A 21,143-nucleotide genomic window follows, 5' to 3' on the forward strand; every position below is an offset into this window, starting at 1 on the left:
AAAAGCGGTGAAGTGTTCCTTTAAATATTTATGTGGGTGCCAAATAAATTTGAGAGGGTGCTAGATATCTGCTGAAATGGGACAGCCTTTTACCGTTGTGTCCTTGTAAACATGTAACCCTGAGTGGTTCTGGGGAGAATGGTCCTTGTAATATCCAAAAAGTCACTTTGGATAAAAGCAACTGCCAAATGAATAAGTCTAAGTGTATTTCCAAGCCTGATTACAGGGTTGTAAGTAAGCTTGTGAAATAGCATCTGAGCATATTTTTGACTGACCAAATTGCATACCTTCTATGTTAGCCCTTAGGAGTCGCAGCCCATTTTGACTATTTTAGCATACCCTCGGTTTTAGTCATTTTTTATCACTGCCATAAATATTTCTGCCCTAAGTGTTTGGTATCATTTTATTCAGCAGAATCTCTTTCTTAATATGTAAGTATATCGTTAAAAATATATAATGACCCTATCTAAAACCACCCCAAGAATACAAAAAGCTTTTTTTATTTAAAAAAATGTTTCAATCTTGAAGTAGAGCAACAACATATTGTCAATTAACTGTTTTTCTGATCATTATATTATTCATTCACATGCATACCAAACTGAAATACACAAAGAAAACATCTCAAATTTCCCGCGGATGAACTCAAGCGCTGCCGACTAGAACTTACTTCTGTCTTGACCTGGTTGTTTACATGCTCTGATTGGTCAAGATTACTGCCTTGTAAGCAAAGTGTTGTGGTATTTTGTGGTAGTAGATTCATGGCAATGTTTTACTTAGTTGAGTTTATGTTAGACAAAAATGTGATCAATTACAATGTAATGTTCCATAAACACAAATATTTTTTTTACAGTAGCCTATTTTTCATTATCATTTGAAAGTGCTTTTCCTGCTCTTTTCATGGATGACGTTGGTTCGTTTCTGGCACACACAATCGCGATTCGCGGAGATATTCGCTTGATAACCGGTCGATTACAATGGAATGTTAAAAAAATACACCTTCATCGGTAGCACTTTATAATAACCATCCGTTATAAATGGTTAATTGATGCTTTATTTTGCAACTATAATTTAACATTTAATAACTTAATAATCATAAATTAATCATTTGTAGATAACAATCAATGATTACTAAACACATAACTTATAAATACTTTATTATCAGCTTATGAAAAAAGAAACAATTTATTTATATATAACATACTGAAAAATATCTGTTTAGTGATAACTTGATTTCAATTTATTTTATATCAATAAGCTACATTATTATTGCAAATATCGTATTATTAATAATGACATATTGAGTTATTATTAATTATTATAATGTTGATTGTAGGCCTTTGCATAGCCATTTATAACAGATGGTTATTATGGAGTGGATGGGTAGCACTTTATGTCACTTTTAAACTCTCCACACCAAACTCATCAGCGCCTCCGTCGGTGAATCCACTCACAGTCAGCTTGTACCCCTCTTCCTCTGATGCCACAGAGAAGGAGGAGTACCTGGCAAAAACCCTGTTGCCCTCAAAGTCCTCCATGTCCACTCTCAGCTCGCATGTCTTATTAGTGGTGAGTTGATGAAGCACCTGTAATCCTGCCAGAGAAATCCTTGATCAAAACAAGACATCATAGACATGATATTCATTAATCACTTCATTAATCTGGTTATTCTGCCTGATATTCACTGAATCCCATTACCATTACATGATCTCTTGTTGCCATAGGCCTACATATATGTAAATGTAAATTATATGTAATTATATGTAAATTCATTCTTTGGCTGGCGGGCAAGGACATCATTCTCCAGCAAGGAAACCCAGTAAACTAATCAAGGATCTTGCCAGGATCTTGCCAGTTTTACTACACGAAAGTTGGTGTTTTGAGGTGAAAACAACGGAAAAGATGTAACATTGTGTATAGCTACAAACATGCAAACGTTAGCCGTTGTTGTCACTGTATCCGCTGTCATACATGATCACTGCACATAGCACTACATAACACTACAGGCGTAAGCTACACCCTGATTAAATAATAATTAAGTGACTGACCACGGCGTATCACCCACAGTCCGTGTCCAATTGTCAAGGGCGCACACTGGATAGTACCGTTCTTTCCAGTAGCGTCTCAGTTAGCCGGCTCCTCAGTATGCGTCCCTACATTTGGACAGCAGAAACTAGTTGGCATCACCTGACTCGGGGAGGGGGGTGTGTTGCTTGACGATTTGCATGACGTGTGGAGCTTGACCTGCGCTGCGCAATGGATTATGAGATATCTGAGGCCAAAAAAGATGCATCGATGCACGCTTGGAAATCACGCCAAACAAAGTACCCATCTAGTGAGAGTGCTTGACTTGCGGACAGTCTATTCCGACGTAACTTTCGGAAAATGCACGCTGCCCAGCATGTGTACTTATGACTCAGACACAGCCACAGTCTAACCAGACGGAACGGGTAAACCGTACAATCAAGACTGCGATCAGAGTGTATGGACATCATAAAGGATGTAATGCTTCATGAATAGACATGACATATATTCCGACATACATGAGCGCTTGGCCTTGGCCTGCTGTAGGATCTTACCGAGCCAGTACTCGCCACAAGCACTGTGCCCACTTAAGGCTATTTCATTAGTGAGAGGCAAACACATGGGTGAGAACATTACACCAATTGAGTGCCATTTAGTTTCACTCTGCAAAAGAAAACAAAATGGCTCTACCCATTTTTAAAAATAGTCGCCTAAATATGGACAAAGCCTGAGATCTTCCACCTAAGAAAATAATGTATTCACATTATCAATATTGTGTATAAATAATATTATATAATATTGCATTGACGTTATTATTATTATTTACATATTTGATTTAAAACTGACAACTCACAGTCCACCCTCCCCTATTGCCGTTCTCACAGCCCATGTCACAGTAAACTCTAACAGCAGATGCAGCCCCGTTAGGATAGATGGTGTAAACCCCACTGCTGGAGCTGCAGCTTCTCCACAGCTCTGCACAGTCAGCAGGATACTGGCGATCACACTGGAGATCACACTGGCCCAGCAAGGGCAGCAGCAGAAGCACAACACACTGAATCTGAAGAGAAAGGAAGGAAGGAACTTTTTTCACTTAAATAGATAGACTTTCATAATACATGCATAATATTTTACATGCAACACATGTACATATATTATATAGCACTCAAATTATGGCATAAAATCTTATGTTTGTTGTAATTTTCATTATCTTTACCATCATCTTGTCGGGGGAAACACTTTTTAAGTGACCAGAGAAGAATCTTCAGTTTCAGTCATCTGCTGCCTCCCTCTCTCTTTCGTAAACACACAAACACAGAGATAAACATACGTAAATTACAATATAAGTTCATAGAACTCGGGATTATGTCGTAAAATCACAAATGAACTAGAACATGGCCACAAAAGTGCACACTCCCTACTCATCACACTTCGGTCTCTTGGGTCCGCCGCTAGCGTAGCGGTCATATCATGATTGTCAACGTTTTTTTTTTTTTTCCGTCATCTACTTCCTGAATTTTTGGTCAACGACACCGTAACACCGGGGCACATGAAACTCGATGGGCATATAGCCCCAGTAGACTACGGAACAAATTTGTTTGGTACCGGGGGGCCACTCTGGGGCCAACCCCGCGCTAGCCCCCCCGAAACTCAAAAGATGAAGTTTTTCCTAATTAACTACCTGAACCGTGGCACTGAGGATGACAAAATGTTTATGATATGTTGGTCTCAAGAGCCCACATTAACTTAGCTTATAACCAGTCATTTGTGATTGCATCCCCATGGTAAAAAATGAAAATGCAATACTATATTGCTTCAATCGCCCCTATCTTTAGATGAGACCTTATGAACTGCACCAGTTTTCAGCTCTAATCAGCTGGTTTCATTCTCATTGAGCTCAATGCAATTCAAACCAGCTGATTAGCTAACAGCTAATAACCTTCTTGTGTTATGAACTGCATAAAATTCCATGTGTATGATTATCCTGACATCCTCTGGGAGTATGCCAAGTGTTGTGGAATTTCATCCATGGGGGGCTATAAAATAAACTAGAAAACGTAATTTCGAGGAAATTACCAGTGCATGCAAAAGCAAGACATAAGATAAAATGTGAAACAAACTTAAATTTACAAACAGTTGTGGACAGAGGAAGGTGAGGGAAGGGGGGGGGGGGGGGGGGGCAGTGTGTTGTATGTATGTGGCTTAGGGGCAAACCGTTGTGTTTCGGTTAATGTTCTAATGTCTGAATTGAAGTTGGTCAATAAAGCTTGACGGCTGGATCAGGATCGGCGATTGAATGATGATTTATTGTTGGTACAACAAGTGAATAACAGACACAGTCTAAGTCTCGCTCAGTAAAACCGACAGAGTCCTCGTAGTGTGAATTGCTATCAAGCGTGGCACATAGTATCTTGCGCGTGATGCTATGCGGTTGGCTTCTCGATCCGTCTCAGCGAGAAATACAATAAGGAAACATTATTATACTCCTAACATGAATCAAATGTAAACGTGGCACAAACTAAACGTGGCACAAACATGTGGAAAAACCCAGCTCTGACCCAGATACAATGGCTCCGGCCCTCGGCCCATGCTATCACCCATATCTGGATGTTCTAAGCTACAAGGCCTTCTCTGACCTAAACATGGCCAACTGTGCAGCTAATATCAGAGCTTAAAGGATCCCATTCTATGGTGAACACATCAGAATACAGTCAGAATACCCCAGAATTCAACAAAAGTCCAACCAACCAGCTGATTCTCAGTAGTAACTCTTCAGCCAGGCAGAGCAGCTAATTGGTGAGATCACCTGTGTTTAAGTGCACAGATAGAACCAATACGTGATTGGACTTTTACTCTCTGAAGCTTGACTTTTCCACCTCTGAGTGTGAGTGCGTGTGAGTGTGCGTGCGTGCGTGCGTGTGTGTGTGTGAGTGGATGTAAGGAGCATGGCTTTCTATGATGCAGTGAAATGGGAGAGTTAGGTTAAGGAATGTTGTGGAGTGCATGGAGAAGTGTGGTATATATGAAGTGCTGCAGTGAGGTGTGTGTGTGTGTGTGTATGAGTGAATGGGTAGACAGAGAGAGCTGATAATGCAGGTTCAATTTAACTGGCTGTCAATTAAACTTGATAGGGCCTTTGAGCAGCTGGCTCTTGACACAGGTGCAAATCAGCTTAATCAGCAGTGCAGTGCGATAGACCTCTGAAGTTCGCCTACAAAAAAGCTTCCCATATATGGGCAGTTGGCTTCAATTAACTCCCGGATCTCCTTATATGGGCAACAGGGCAGCTTCAGAGGTCTATGAAAAGTCAATGGGGAAAAGTATTTTGCTAATATTTCAAAAAGTATCAAGTTTACAGAACTGAAATATACATAGACTTAGTCTTATTTTCAAGACCTACGTAACAAAGTTTGAACCAAGTTTCTACGTTAAACGGTTGAAGCTGAATAGGACCTGGTTAGGAGAATAATAAGAAGAAGTAGAAGAAGATGCCCAGGAAGAACAGAACAGTGCATTTGCATGCACTGTAATTAATCTATATATGTACATTTAGTGACTACACTCATCGGCCTGCAGATGGTGGTATTAAGCAAAGGGTTGCTCCATGCTACTGTCACACACACACACACACACACACACACACACACACACACACACACACACACACACACACACACACACGTCACACACACCTACACTAAGGGTGACCAGATGTCCGAGACCAAAACCGGGTACATAATCCCAAAAACGGGGACATTTTTTATCTTCAAAAAACGGGGACATAGGTAGTTTTTCTGTATTTTCCCGGGGACAGGCAGCCAAAAACGGAAACTGTCCCCTGAAACCGGGGACTTCTGGTTACCCTAACCTACACATACAGTAGACAGGCAGGCATACGCATACACAAGCACCACCACACACACACGTACATAAAAATGTGCTGTACACAAACACATGCATAAACATGCCCACACGCATGCACACACAAACACACACACACACACACACACACACACACACACACACACACACCATAACCCACACACATATACACACTCACAAGTATGCACACAGAGACACATAAAACACAAGCAAGCAAGCAGACACACACACACACCATTATCCCCACCACACACACTCAGCGAAAACTCACAGAGAGAAGCACGCATACACAAAATCAATCGCATACATGCACACATTCATTTACATACATCAAAGTTGCACTAGGGGATGGAGTAGACAATGGAAACAAACGCGTGATTTATGTAATGTGCAGGACTGAGCAGCGGTCATATTATGTACCGCTTTGTGGTACATCTAGTTCACATGGAGGATGCAAAATATATTGGCAAATCATGCATATAAAATGTACTATCAGATTAAAAACTCAAAATGAGCCTATTTGTTTTTCATGATTAAGAGTCTAATGGTGTGCCACAGGTCCCAACAAACACGGAAACCGTAGTGCGTTTTTTATCTCTCTCCCTCTCTCTCTCTCTCTCTTATCATTTCCTCCATCAAAGTCCATAAATCTGTTAGTGAACAGGTAGAAATGTCCGAATGAATGAGCCCTTCGTATTTTCAGCATTACAAGTATGTTCCCACTAAAAGTTCTGGTTGTACCTGTCAGGTCTCAGGTCTCAGCTAATGGCTGCAAACAGCATGGACAGCATGTGCAAACACAAAAACTGAAGGGGTGTCGAATCAGTCACTCTGACTGTCAAAGTACTAACAACTCTCATATGGCATATAACATGCAGCAAAAAGCTAATCCTCACATTCTAATGTCATTTCTAGATAGAATTATATAGCCTACAGTTACACAAAGTAACGGACAGTGGGCCATTGTGCGGAGGTATCCTAATACTACTAATAATAATAATAATATAATTTGATCGTTTCATGGAGAGAGCTAACATGTAAATATATGAGACTTTTAAGAAGATGGGGGGGATGTGGCAGTAGAGAACCATACGACCCTCATCTCATTGCACCCTTGGAGCTCCACTCCCACGTAGCACCTGCAGAAAGAAATGGAATGCCGCACGGCCGATTCCAACATCAAAACGCCACACGGCCGATTCCAACATCAAAACGCCGCACGGCCGATTCCAACATCAAAACGCCGCACGGCCGATTCCAACATCAAAACTGCCACACGGCCGATTCCAACATCCAAACGCCACAAGTATCAATTTAGTGTCGAGGCCATGAAAATGTGTTTTTGCCAGATTTAGGACTGCATCAGTGGAAAGTGCTGCTGCCAAAGTGAAATGGAAGAAAGCCCAAAACCCTTCATTTGAAAGAAAACTTACCAAAAGGACTTGCTCTCAAAACACGTCTTGTGTTTTTCCCCAACAAAAGAATCACTAACCCCATCCACCAACAACTGATGGAATTTGGAGGAGGAGGAACTATGGGTAATTAAGTGGAATTTTCATTTTATTTCCTCTTTCAAATTCCATCATCATTCAAATATGTGGTTGGTGTTTTCTTCATCAATGCAGGCATTGTCTAAAAGTTGTTTTCTCACACCTTGCACTCTTTCCATTAAAGGGACACTTCACCGATTAGCATTAAGCTTTGTACCTTTAGAAAACCAGTCATGTTTTTGAATGGTTGTGCATCATTCCCTCAGTTTGCCCCAAAACTGGAGAAATACGTATCAATGTGTCTTGCCGTGTTTGGAGGAAGAGGAATTCTGACTGACCCCAAGAACACCATGGATGGGGCCATATACCTGAATCCTGGGTGTCAGCTATGACACTAAACATGGTTCGTGGATGGGTCTTCCAGCACAATGACCCAAAACATACAGCCAAGATAACAAAGGAGTTTGATTAGAATTATTATTTTTATTTTCTTTAGTGTTTGACAAAGCTCCACGTTTATTTGATTGTAGTATTTGTAATTTACCTTGTCGTCATCTCGTGTTGTGTCCATGCCTTTATGATGCTTAAATATGATAAACCTTTATATACATTTATTACTAATTCTATTAATATTTTTAATTCATATTTTCAAATAACTAATTACAGTCAGGAAGTGCATTTTCATTTGAAATATTACAGAAGCATACAAAATGAATACATATGAGAATGATAACAGTGTATTCAAAACTGCTACACTATATATGAATTTGTGTGTGTTTGAGAAAGAGAGCCTCTATAACATGACAGTGAAGCATCAAAGCAAGATGGCAACAATAACATTGTGATAATACGTAAAATAACATACAGCATAACATAACATTATGATAGGGCTGATTTTGCCCAAAAATAAAATCTGATTTTCGATTACAATTATTTTGTGAAATGACAAAAGGCAAGAAATTATTTAAAATATGCTGTTTTTCATTGAACATTTCGCAAATAATTTCCCCATTGGGATTTAAGTGCAAATCTTGCTCTTATTAAACAATACGAATTATTAGAAATGTATTTTAAATTATTAATATGCAGTCTGGTTTCAAGAGTGGTCATTCTACTGAAACTGCTCTTCTATCTGTGACTGAAGCATTGAGAGTAGCTAAGTCCTCTGCTCAGTCATCAGTGTTAATTCTGTTAGATTTATCTGCAGCCTTTGATACGGTTAACCATGACATTCTCCTTTCCACACTATATGAACTGGGAATTTCTGGGAAAGCTCTTGACTGGTTCAAATCTTACCTTAAAGGGCGTTCTTTCAGCGTGTCTTGTCAGGGACAGATATCAAAGTCTCATGATCTCACTACAGGAGTCCCTCAAGGATCAGTATTAGGGCCCCTCCTTTTCTCTATTTACACCACTTCTTTAGGTGGGATTATTCGCTCTCATGGATTTGAATATCATTGCTATGCGGACGACACTCAACTTTTCCTATCCTTCCCACCTGAGGACTCTAGTGTTTCCCATCGGATCTCTGCATGCCTGAAGGATATTTCAATCTGGATGAAGGATCAGCACCTTCAGCTTAATCTTTCAAAAACTGAGCTCTTGGTGTTTCCAGCAAAAACAGCCATTCCCCAACAGATGAACATCCAGCTTGATTCATCCTCATTGACTCCAACTAGATCGGCACGTAACTTGGGTGTCATAATTGATGACCAACTTACTTTCTCTGAGCATGTTGCCTCAATTGCAAAGTCATGTCGGTATACCCTGTACAACATTAGGAAGATCAGACCTTATCTGACACAAGATTCCACTCAGCTTCTTGTACAGGCAATGGTTATCTCCAAGCTGGACTACTGCAATTCCCTGTTAGCTGGCCTACCTGCTTGCGTATTAAGACCACTACAGTTGATTCAGAATGCTGCAGCACGACTGGTCTTCAATCAGCCAAAAAGGACACATGTAACCCCTCTCCTAGTTACTCTCCACTGGCTCCCTATAGTAGCCAGAATTAAATTTAAATCTCTCACTCTGGCCTATAGGACACTGACTGGATCTGCTCCTAGCTACTTCAGTTCTTTGATGAAGATGTACATTCCCAACCGCCCATTGCGATCTTCTGAGGAGCGTCTGTTATGTCGACAAACCATTCATGCTAGGTCAAACTGTAGATCCTATTCTTCAGTGGTTCCGTGTTGGTGGAATGAGTTGCCCAGTGCTCTCCGTTCCAGCAACAGTTTTGGATCTTTCAAGAGGGGTCTTAAGGCATATTTGTTTAATATGCACTTAGTCTTTTGAGCGTTTGTTATGTGTTATGGTTTGTATAATAGTATTGTTTTGTTATAATTTGTCCATTGTTAGAATTTGACATTTATTCTGCTATTGTCCTTAAATTTAGCCTTACCATGCTATAGTTATTGTTATTATATAATTAACTGAGTGACTTATTTGATTGCTATTCTCAAGTTTTTATTTCTCATTAGGTTAGTGCTTAATTGATTGTTTTATTGATAATATTGCTATTCTCCCTTTTTGTAATTGTTCACTGTTATTTAATTTGTATTGTTATTTTTTTGTATGTCGCTTTGGACAAAGGCGTCTGCTAAATAACCATAACCATAACCATAACCATAACCATAACCATAATATAAGAACAATTATTGAACTTTTGCCACAAAATTCAACACTTGCAAACATAAGTATCGTAATTGCTCTAGTACAAATTTAACATCAAGATAATCACATAATTGCGATTACGATTTAAAATTGATTAATTGCACAGCCATACATTATGGTAATACAGAAAATAACATACAGCATAACATAACAAATATGGGCCAAACAAACGATCCAAATATGACCTCATACCTATACCGCTCCCAGAACCCCAGGACCTCCCTCATTTCCACCCTCACCTCAGCAGGCTCAAGCCTCAGCTCAGCCCCCTGTCCACATGGGAACAGGAAGGGGTAGAGCGCCCCTGTGTGGTGGGGCAGCAGCATGCTGAAAATGGCCGATCCCCTGCCATCCCGAGCATCGGAGAATGTCAACCTCCGCACGCAATGTCCAAGTGAAAGTCCGTGGCGGCCAACATCCCAAGTCAGCTTGACTCTCAGCACCTTGAGGGGCCTGGTTGAGGGTATCTTGAGAGGGCTGGGGGGACATGTGAGGGCAAGGTATTGTTCTCGGATACGCTGGATGCCCCAGTAATTGCAAGAAGGGTCGAAATAAATGACATTCAGGATGAGCTTATTTGATGTTACGCCAACCACCCAGTCCGAGGAGTCACTGATGTGAACATTCCAGACGTGACAATCATCAGTGAGGGCACTGGAACTCTTGAAAATTGCAAAGGGTGAAGGGGAAGCGTCTGGGACTGGAACTGCCATGATGCTCAATTCATTTGTCACATTGATGGCACATATAGGGGTCTTGGAATCAAGGATTACGTGGTCTTTCGGTAAGGAAAAGGAACAGAAAAGATGTCAGTCAGTGGAAGAAGAAGGGGAGAGGAGTAAATGGCAAATAAGAAATAGCAACTCGACCACAGTGTGTCTTCTTCGGGAGCGGGTAGGTTATTATACAGTACACTTACAACTTTAATACAACAAAATGGTCTTTCTTCAGGAAAGACATACCAAGTCAATGTCATGGCCAGCAAACACGGTATATCAATCCCATTGAAAATGTATGGGGGAAACAGAGGAAAATGGTGCTGTAAAGCTGATCTGTCAACTTTGAAACCTGATTGATGAATAGTAGTACTAGCACTACACTAGAATAGTGCTGTTCTACATGAGATTACATTCTTTAGAACACAGCTGATCAACCATCTGCTTTCACTTCTGAATGCAAGAAGTGACTACTTGGGGAGTTATATGAAAGACATGAATAAGGAGCATAAAACCAGTGTTGTGTTTAAGTATAACAGCGTTACTAACGGCGTTAATTTGTCAGTAACGAAGTAATCTAATTAATTACTTTTCTCATCGTTGCAACGCCGTTATCGTTACTGAGAATTTAAAGCGTCGCGTTACTACAATTTGGCTGAATGAAGCGCGTTCACTGGATAGGATGGAATACCATCCCCCTGAGCTAATAAATAAATGTTTATTAGCCATCACCCTTGACAGACTAGGCATAGCTACCAAGATACTGTAGGCTACATCAGAGTGGAATCTGGAAATATAATTCATTATAGGCCCACTTCCAACTTCAGGAGGGGAAAAAAGACTTGAATAGGCTACTCACCAAATCCAAGCCATTTCATTTGCACATAGTGTATGTAGCGAACTTGCCACGATAGCTTATAGACATAATAGTGACAAGTAAATGTGCACTTTCTCTGTCTGTAGGATTTCTATAGTTTCTCACAGGACTACTTCACTGAAACAACGTACAGTATCTTCCGCGACCGCACAGCCCTGGCTGCTGAAGTGCCGCGAGAGCGCAGCAAATCGTCAGAAACAATATATTTAAGCTCACAATAATCAGACCGGCCCAAAACGTTAACGCCCCACCGGGAATCCTCCCGCATCTCCCGATAGCCACCCCGGGCCTGGGCTGGGTGGGCGGATGCCATGCGCACGTTCTGACTTCCACCCACTAATTGTACCGAATAATTGTGTTTCTATTCTTCAATCAGTTAGGCTATAATAAATATGTTTGACGTTAAAGATGTTATAGAACGTAATAGCGTTATAGAACATCGAAATTCACGTCAGTTACTTTGCTGAGTAACTAATTATTTTTACAGTGTGGTAACTGAGTTACTAACTCAATTACTTTTTGGCAGAATTAATTTGTAACGGTAGCTAATTACTTTTTAAAAGTAAGATGACCAACACTGCATAAAACCCATTATCCTTGACAGTCTATTATAGAGCAATGATCTGTAATCGAGAAATATCAGACCTCAGAATGTTAGGAAAGCCCTTTCAAGTGAATGGAGCATCCTGCAGCATTATGAAAAGCCATGTAATAAATCACATTGAATTCCACTAAGCAGGCTAATAAAATTAATTTCTTTGTCTGACTGCTCCCCTTGAATTGGATGTCCAAACATTTTGACATCTTAATAGAGGACAACCCCTATATTTTGAGAAAATAATCTTAAAGCAGCTTTCATCTTTATGTTTGTGTTTGTTCACACAAACACATGGATAGTATGAAGACCTTAGTGAGATGAGATGAGATGAGATACAGTAATCTCCTGCATATAAGCCGCATTGTGTATAAGCCACAGGACAGTATTTTATGCAAGTTAAAAGAAACAACACCGTATTAACTGCCCCCCTGTATTAAAGGGATAATCCAGAGTGAAATGCACTTTAGATCAATTTTTCGGACTATTGGGAGTACATACGTTGAGTTGACACCAAAATCATGTCATTCGGATGTATTTTGAGAATGTTCGAGTTCACCGTTTTTAGCCAAAACTCGTTAGCCTGGAAGTGACCGGGGCAAGTCCTTTCGCCGCTACAAAACGCTATTTTTATACCTCTTCTACTGTTCCAACCAACACTACACTTACGTGGTAGTGAGTAGAGGGTCCCTAAAGCCAAACCGAAGTATCTCCACGTCTTTATGTGGTCGGATAGAGAGTCCAGAATGAATTTAATCGAGTCAGTACCTTTCCGGAAATGTTATTAAAATGTTGTTAACGCGTTGCTAGCTGCACCATCGACATTTCCGGAAAGGTACTGACTCGATTAAATTCATTCTGGACTCTCTATCCGACCACATAAAGACGTGGGGATACTTCGGTTTGGCTTTAGGGACCCTCTACTCACTACCACGTAAGTGTAGTGTTGGTTGGAACAGTAGAAGAGGTATAAAAATAGCGTTTTGTAGCGGCGAAAGGACCTGCCCCGGTCACTTCCAGGCTAACGAGTTTTGGATAAAAACGGTGAACTCGAACTTTCTCAAAATACATCCGAATGACATGATTTTGGTGTCAACTCAACGTATGTACTCCCAATAGTCCGAAAAATTGATCTAAAGTGCATTTCACTCCGGATTATCCCTTTAACCTCATAGCTGAAGACATTTTGCAAAATCAATGTACAGTAGCCTATAAGCCGCGGCAAATAGTCTGGAAATTACGGGTAATATATCTACTCACAGTAGGGAGCAACTTCCTTCATCTTCTTCCAGACAGTGTACCTCAAGTTGGCAAGTCGTCTGTCAACATCAGGCATAGCTTGATGGTGCTGTAGACTATGAAGTGGAGGAACACACAAACACACACACACAAACACACAAATACACACACATATACGTTGGTATCTTATGAAATAAGGTATGAAAGAGATAGATGAATAGGTAACATTGTAATCCACCTCATCGCGACGGTGAAGTTCTTGCACTCCTAAAACAAACAAAAGTACAGCACTCAATACTCAGATATACAACACTCATTAATGCCACTAAACATGCTGGGTTATCATTTTGTATCAATTACAAAATAATATTTTTTTTTGTATCCATTTCTTGTCACATTCAGCAATTATTTCAACACAACCGCATGCTGCCCATTCTGTGAGTACACTGTACTCTTAAAATGAATGTGTTGAAAACATGACATCTCTGTGTCCAGATAGGGACAACATCATTTGTGCTGTTTTCAACACATTTGCTTTAAGAGTGTGCAGAAAAACAAAAAATAAAAAGGCAGCCTAGGCTCTAAAAACTGGAAACAAACAAAGTGGGGGCAGCCTGTCCATGAAGCAAAAATGAAACCCTGCATAAGGTTTCTCTGGAAAATACTGAACGGAGGGGTGAGCTACCTCTCTTGCATGTTTCGTTTGGTTTTTGGTTCAAATATAATGTACATTATAATGTACAACATAAATACTAACAAATTTGACTTACTAATGCTGAATATACCTTTAAAGTTACAGTCTATCCAATACAACCTTCTGACAAGTTAGGCACATTTTTCCTGTGTCACGACAATCGGTCAGAAGATGAATAGCCACCTGCAGGAAAGTGATGTCGTCCGTCTGCACCATTTCATCTACTTCTTGCATATAATCGGAGAGGGCGGTGGCGTCAGTCTTGAAGGCCTCCTTCGCCAACTGGGTCTCTGATAGCTCAGTGTCGCGCAAAGCCTCCAGTTGTGCCATCTGTTCCTCTTGCAGGAAGGCGAAGAGCTTCGCAAAGTCTTGCCGTATCTGCCTCTCACACATTCCCACAACAGCCTGAAAGTAACCAAGCAAACAGGGTCAATGATAACATAATAAGGTAATTGTTTAGCTTGGATGTGTGGGGTATTCTCACTGTATTCTGATGTGTTCATATGTTACTCCTGTGTGTAGTATACAACAGGGTGAGGTCCATACCACTGTCTAATACTGCACCAAAAGCCTGGCAAGATGTGGACACTAAGGGAGGCTTAGGCCGGTGTCTGTTTACCATCAAGAGGGTCATGTTCCCCTGCACCTCAGGAACATCAGGGATAACATGGGCCAAAGGAGAAAGCATGTTGGTCTGTATGTCTAGGATTTGATCAGAGCCAGTTTGGTGCAATGGTTGGCACTTGCCACGTTGGCAAGATTTGATACGTTGGTAAGTTAAAGTATAACAGGCTTGGTCGTAGGTTTTCGGCAGATCCAGGAAGCGAATAGAGGAGCATCTTCTGTCAGGATGCTCAGCAGCCGCTTCTCCTAGCAATCACAATTGTTAGACTCTCTGTTTTACTCTCCAAGACTCAGCCTGTGCTCTGTTATTGATTTATTGTACCTGCTACAATAAATCATCTAATCACCACAACAACCAGAGAATTCAACAGGCACTACACATTTCAATGACACACACACACACACACACACACACACACACACACACACACACACACACACACACAATATATTTGAGTGAATGATGCAGTTAGTTGATCTACAATATCTCTGGCTTAATATTTATAGCATATGGTCAACAGTCATTTATGTAACTACTTATATACTCAGATGTTGACAGGTAACAAAAAGAGCTTCTACTACTCTCCCCTCTGTGTGAGAAACAGCCTGAAGTAAACCTTAAAACCTTTTCAAAGTGCTGGTAAAAATAAGCATGAGCATTTGGAAATGTTTTCCATTTAATGTGCAAACAGATAATCAAGAAAGTTAGCTGTAGGCCATTTCATTAGCTTACTAAAAACTGAGCACCTTAGCCCATTGCTGCAACAATGCTGCACAAAGTTAGACTCTGTTGTCCATTATCTATCTATCTATATCAAATGCAAGGAACGTCTGTCTGTGTGTCACTCTAGTCCCTTTCCCACATGAGCGAGACATCCGGATGTCAAACGGATATCAAACGGGTGGCTGTATGTGGGAACGCAAAACTCGGGTATTTTCTTACCCGGAACTCACCCTACCAGCCCCCTAGTACTACTTCTAGATGTTACCAGAGAATGTCTAATAAGGGGAGAACTGCCACTGTCGATATACTTCCGGTTTGGAAATGGTTGCAGTTCCACGCTGGTTCCATTAGAGGCGCTCACATTTGGAGTGCAGAATGCATGGAGGTCTATGGAGCAATACCCCTCAAAATCCACTTTTCTCAAAATATAATTTTTTGTCAATTCATTTGAATGTTGTTTTCGAAAGGGGATGCAAAGAAATTACGTATTGCATGGTGTTTGATTTTTTAGAGTCACTTGTTTGCTTTAAAACGTCTTTTAAAATGTAAATGACGTCATACACTCAAGCTTCATTAGCAGAATGCTAGCGTGGTATGGGCAACAACAACTCAACCTGTAAGAAATCGGAAGGACATAAGTACTCGTTCATTCAACTTTTGACCTATAACCTATGTTGAACTTGCAAAAACTACAATCAAATCTGAGATCTCTCAACGACAATTGGGTGAAAGAGCCAACTTTAGCCGTCTAGCTCCATAGGCTCCCATGCATTCTGCACTCAGGCGACCGCCCCCAGTGGAATTTTGGTGGAACTGCAACCAAAAGTCGTTACAATGGGACTTAATAGCGAGTGGCAAGGCTCTCCGTAGACGGGCTCTGATGTTACCCGGGTGCGCTTAGGTGGGAACGCAGCCGGCACAGTTCTGGGTAGAGATGGGGGGCGTACCGATGACGTGCTTGCAGCCTGCTTGCAGCACGAGGCAGAAAGTACAAATTGCCATGGTAACGATAAACATTGCCCAATGATGGCCCCAGCCGTGGCGCAACTGGCTGGGGCACCTGCACCGCACGCCGGCGACCCGGGTTCGATTCCCGCCCCGTGGTCCTTTCCGGATCCCACCCCTGCTCTCTCTCCCACTCGCTTCCTGTCATTCTCTCTACTGTCCTGTCCAATTAAAAGGCATAAAAAAAAAAAAAAAAAAGCCAAAAAAAAAAAAAAAAAAAAAAAAAAAAAAAAAAAAAAACAAAACATTGCCCAATGAGTATGAACACAGGAGAACACCGGAGTACAGAAAACAGTGACATTTTGTTGTGTACGTACAATAAAAAATTAAACTGCAATCACGTTGTTGTGTTTGTTGCGGGACAGGCAGGATTATCCTTGCAAACGTGAATAGCTTGACGTGTTGTCGATTAGCTTGCAGCTAGCTGTTTATTACAGTGGTTAGCAATTAACAGCTAATAGTTAACGTCGCTGTTATTTAGCATTGTTGCTTTTTGTAGGAGTTGGGAAGGAGCCTCAGACCTCTGTGTGCAGGTGTGTCATTATTTTCTATTAATTTGTTGTGTTGGATGTTTATACCAGAGAGGGTTGAAGTAGAGCTTTGTTTACTGTGGTCCTGGCGTTAGCTATTTTTTCCTCTATGCTAGCTCCCGCTGACTAGCGAGCTAACTACTTCTGTTGTTTCATGATGTTTTGGATCTGATGTAAGTTCGCATCATGCAGGCAACACAGCACAACAACGCATTTATTTAGCGTCATCTCCCTCCCCCTGCAAGTGCTGACATTGCCCCACCCCTCGCGGCTCCTACCCGGGTCTAGTGTGAACACAATTACCCATATCTCACTCGGACATAAAGCTCATGTGGGAAACGTCCGTGTCGTGCCTCTACCGGGTAAATATGTCCGGGTAACTTCTAGAAGTTATGTGGGAAAGGGACTTATGTCTGTCTGTTCCATGCATAACTCTCGAACCTCATCCGAATGCTCTCAAATTTGGTGGGTGTCATCCTAATGGCACGAGTGTGTGCAGTGCCAAATTTCATGTTATACGAACAAAAAATGCCACACCTACGGGCTCTGCACTAGTTGTGAAAAAGTATTTGGGGAACTGTCGGATGACCACTGTGTTACCTTTACATGATCTGTTACAGCCGAGTCTTTCTTCAGGACAGCCAGTCTGTCTCTATAAGGCTTTGAGATAGCGATCAGTCCTTCCTGAGGAGGACACACACACACACACACACACACACACACACACACACACACACACACACACACACACACACACACACACACACACACACACACGTCTGTAAATCTGTCTGAAATAAGCCTCAAGAGGCCATTGATTCATTTATATTTATTCATTTAGCAGGCACCAAGGCAACTTTTGTATAGGCTACGCACACTGCTAGCCTTGACCGCTATATCACCGCACATTCATAATGGAGCCATACCTCTCCATTTTACATTTTCAGTGTACTTGAGATGAATTCCTTGAAATGGATGTGGGACAAAGCATTTGGACTGTTCTAAGTTCTATCATTAAAAAAAACACCAAACTCAAAACTGTTAGTCAGTCAAACAACTCACCTTATGCCGCTTCGCTGCTTTTTGCACAGAAGTCACACGATGGCCGGGGCCCCTGTGCTCACCCTTCTTACACTGTAGGCAGATGAGTTTCTCTTCTGTCTGACAGTAAAACTTCAGCTTCTGGCTATGCTGAGGACACAGCATTTCCACCTTCTCCTCTTCCTTTTCCACTTTCTCCCCTCCCCTCCTAGAGTCTTTTCTCTGCTGCTGCTGCTGCTGCTGCTGCTGCTGGAAGGACTCGCAGGTGCTCCTCAGGCTGATGTTGAGGACGGGCTCCTGGGGCGAGGGGCGTCGGCAGACGGGGCAACGGCGGCCCGGGCTGGAGCTCCAGTGGCGGCCCAGGCATTCACGGCAGAAGCTGTGGCCGCAGCTCAGCAGCACGGGCTCCTGGAAGACGTCGCAGCATATGCTGCACGACAAGTCCTCTTCCAGAGAAGTGGCAGAGGCAGCCATAAGGGACAGACAAGAAGAGCGATAGAGCGATAGACAACAAAGGGAGAAAGATAAGTCAAGAATGAGAGCGAGAGGAGACAAGTTCCAAGAAGCTCAGAGACAGTAGAGAAAATAAGCATTTGATAGACAGACTAGGAAGGCAAGAAGCTATCAGAATTGTGGAAAAAGTGGCATAATCAATGAAAACAAGGCAAGAAAAAATTAAAGAGCAAATTAAAGACAAATAGAAAGTAGACTATGCATCCAAAAATAGATGTATAAAATGACAAAGGGAGAAATGAGATGGAAATTCAATGACAGAATGAAGAGAGAATTGCAGGAAGAGGGAAGGGTATGAGTAAAGAGATTAAAAAGAGATAAACATCACCATTTTACATTACTTCTCCAGGAAACATTTCAAATTCTTCAAACTTAAAAGTCTGGAGTTTGTCTTCTGAACTTGAGAAGGAGAGGAATGTATAAATGACAACAGTACAGCAACTCCCACTTCACAGAACATAAAAACCTATGGACACTGAATATAGTGGGTGGAGCCATATCAGGAATGGTTTGGGGGATAAGTGACAAGCCTATGGGTGCATTTGTAAATTCAATCTGACACGCTTTAGATGCTCCGAGAGTGTGATGCTCTGAATAGTTCTATGAAGTTCACCTACTAAATAAGATTCCATCTTTGCCCATAAAGAGAACTGGGTCTTTTGAGATTTTTCCTAGGAAAATAACCAGGGGGGCTTTGAATTAGCCTATTGCACCCGTTCTTTCAGGGACAAAGAAATTGGAAATGCAAACACTTTTGTCCTCTGCCTTTTGGTATTCTAAGATGGCAGATTTTGATCTTTGCTACTGCAGAGCTAACTTGCGATGCAACTTGCCATAGGCAGTTACTGTAGCTTCAATTAACTCCCGGATCGAGAGAGACTGAGAAGCTATTGATGTTAAATCTTTGGCTAAAGGGTGTTTTTCTTCATGAAAATACATAAAATAAGCAATTTTCATTGATCAATCACTACATAGCTAGCACTGGCATAAGATAGAGGCCAAAATCTCAAACAGCTGGATTAGCTAAGGGCACTGAGCTGGAGATGTAGCCTAGCCTACTTCTGGACGCTGGAAGGTGTAGTCAATTAACTCATTGTCTACTGACCAAGAGATTGGCTGTAAATAGTTCCAAAAGTCCTGTAACGAGGAAATAGCCTGGAAAAAGCGCTGCCATTTTTTTCCGATGGAGGTCTATGGGAGTGTCTCCACTCTGTTTTATCTACCACTCTGGTTTGGCCCAGCTCAATGTCTTGCCCAGTTTAATATTTAATTGAATACCGCTGGCATATTGCTATCATAAAAAGATAAGTAGGCTATTCACTTTGTGGCCTATATCAGCACCACAGCAACGGCCAGATTGTCGGTTTGGATCTGTCTGGCACCTCTTGTAGTTCAACTTTTTTTTTTAAAACGACGATCAACGAACCCATTTTTTTTCGCACTGCACTCGTTCGCATCGGTTTGGACCTTTCTTTTATGATTGATTTGACATGGAACTACACTCTCATCTGGCGTAATAATCAAGGCAACTTGCAGCTACTGGCACTACTACTGCTTGTTGTCTATGGGGACTATTTTCAAATGCTGCGTACGATATCACTGCGCCTATGGTACGTTTGCAAGTTGCCTTGATTATTACGCCAGATGAGAGTGTAGTTCCATGTCAAATCAGCCTAGAAAAACGCCAGGTTTCATTTTCAGTTGGTCTTATTGCACTTTCTAACTTGAGAGGAGACACGTTTTAAATGGAAAAATTACCAGAAATCGTAGTCACTTTTAAACATGAAGCTAGCAGGCAAGAAGCTAATGGTCTAATCCGATTCAGTGATCTATGCTAGGCTGAAGCTAAAAGTTGTATCGCCAGACTCACAGAATGGCTGGATGAACGGGAACAAGGTAAATATCGATTGTTTTGCTCGAGGGGAGGTGGAAAATGAGCGTATTTCCAAAAATGGCGGAATATCCCTTTAAATGTTAAATCTAAATGTTACATTTAATGTTAAATGTTAAATATATATATACAGTATATATATATATATATATATATAAAATCGGCTATAACCGCACCAACTTCTCCAGCAGCACACCTGCTGACACATATTGCAAGAATGCATTGAGTGCCCAACTTTGTGACACCACCAAGGAGGTCGATGAGAGCAAATTGAGAATGTAGTCAATTTTGCCTTACACAGTTATTTTGCTCATCAGTTGTTCTATGACATACTGTACACATCCTAAAAAGCCACAAGAAAGAGTAATGAGAATAAACAAGAAAGTAACACTTACCCATAATCCCTAACTGCTGTTAGGACTTACAATTTCAAAATTCAGCCCACATGTTACTGAGTTTTGATGTTGCATTATGTTAATGCACATGGATGGGCTAAACATGCCAATATAAGTTTTTATCTTTTTTATTTGCATAAAACACCACCATTTGGTTTATACAGTACATACATTACTGCATACATGAAATTATAACCTCAAGACACATTTCCCAAATTGGTATGTAATC

At 41.2% G+C, this 21,143-nt stretch overlaps 2 protein-coding genes across 2 annotated transcripts in view; one reads left to right on the forward strand and one right to left on the reverse strand.

Moving 5' to 3' along the window:
- LOC134086228 (NACHT, LRR and PYD domains-containing protein 12-like) overlaps nt 1-21,143 on the forward strand; it is a gene marked incomplete in the record, with an annotated part of 983,201 nt that overhangs the window by 476,888 nt on the left and 485,170 nt on the right.
- On the reverse strand, nt 10,080-18,314 carry LOC134085759 (E3 ubiquitin-protein ligase TRIM35-like). The gene is made up of 6 exons (XM_062539970.1): nt 18,137-18,314; nt 17,675-17,758; nt 14,375-14,596; nt 13,736-13,764; nt 13,519-13,613; nt 10,080-10,848 (listed from the first exon to the last, which is right to left on the reverse strand). Exons 1-6 carry the CDS (start codon nt 18,278-18,280, stop codon nt 10,184-10,186), a joined length of 1,239 nt encoding a protein of 412 aa, XP_062395954.1. The 5' UTR covers nt 18,281-18,314; the 3' UTR covers nt 10,080-10,183.

Source organism: Sardina pilchardus, chromosome 1, assembly GCF_963854185.1.
Source record: "Sardina pilchardus chromosome 1, fSarPil1.1, whole genome shotgun sequence".
NCBI classification, from domain to species: Eukaryota; Metazoa; Chordata; class Actinopteri; order Clupeiformes; family Clupeidae; genus Sardina; species Sardina pilchardus.

Bases quoted from the DNA above. Each gene is read 5' to 3' on its own strand.
- LOC134085759 (XM_062539970.1), bottom strand. From the start codon at position 18,280: ATGCTGTGTCCTCAGCATAGCCAGAAGCTGAAGTTTTACTGTCAGACA. The intron at 13,765-14,374 runs GTGGCTATTCAT...TGTTTGTTTTAG, and splicing joins ACGACATCACTTTCCTGCAG to GAGTGCAAGAACTTCACCGT. The intron at 10,849-13,518 runs GTGAGTAGATAT...CCTTACCGAAAG, and splicing joins GAAGGAAGTTGCTCCCTACT to ACCACGTAATCCTTGATTCC.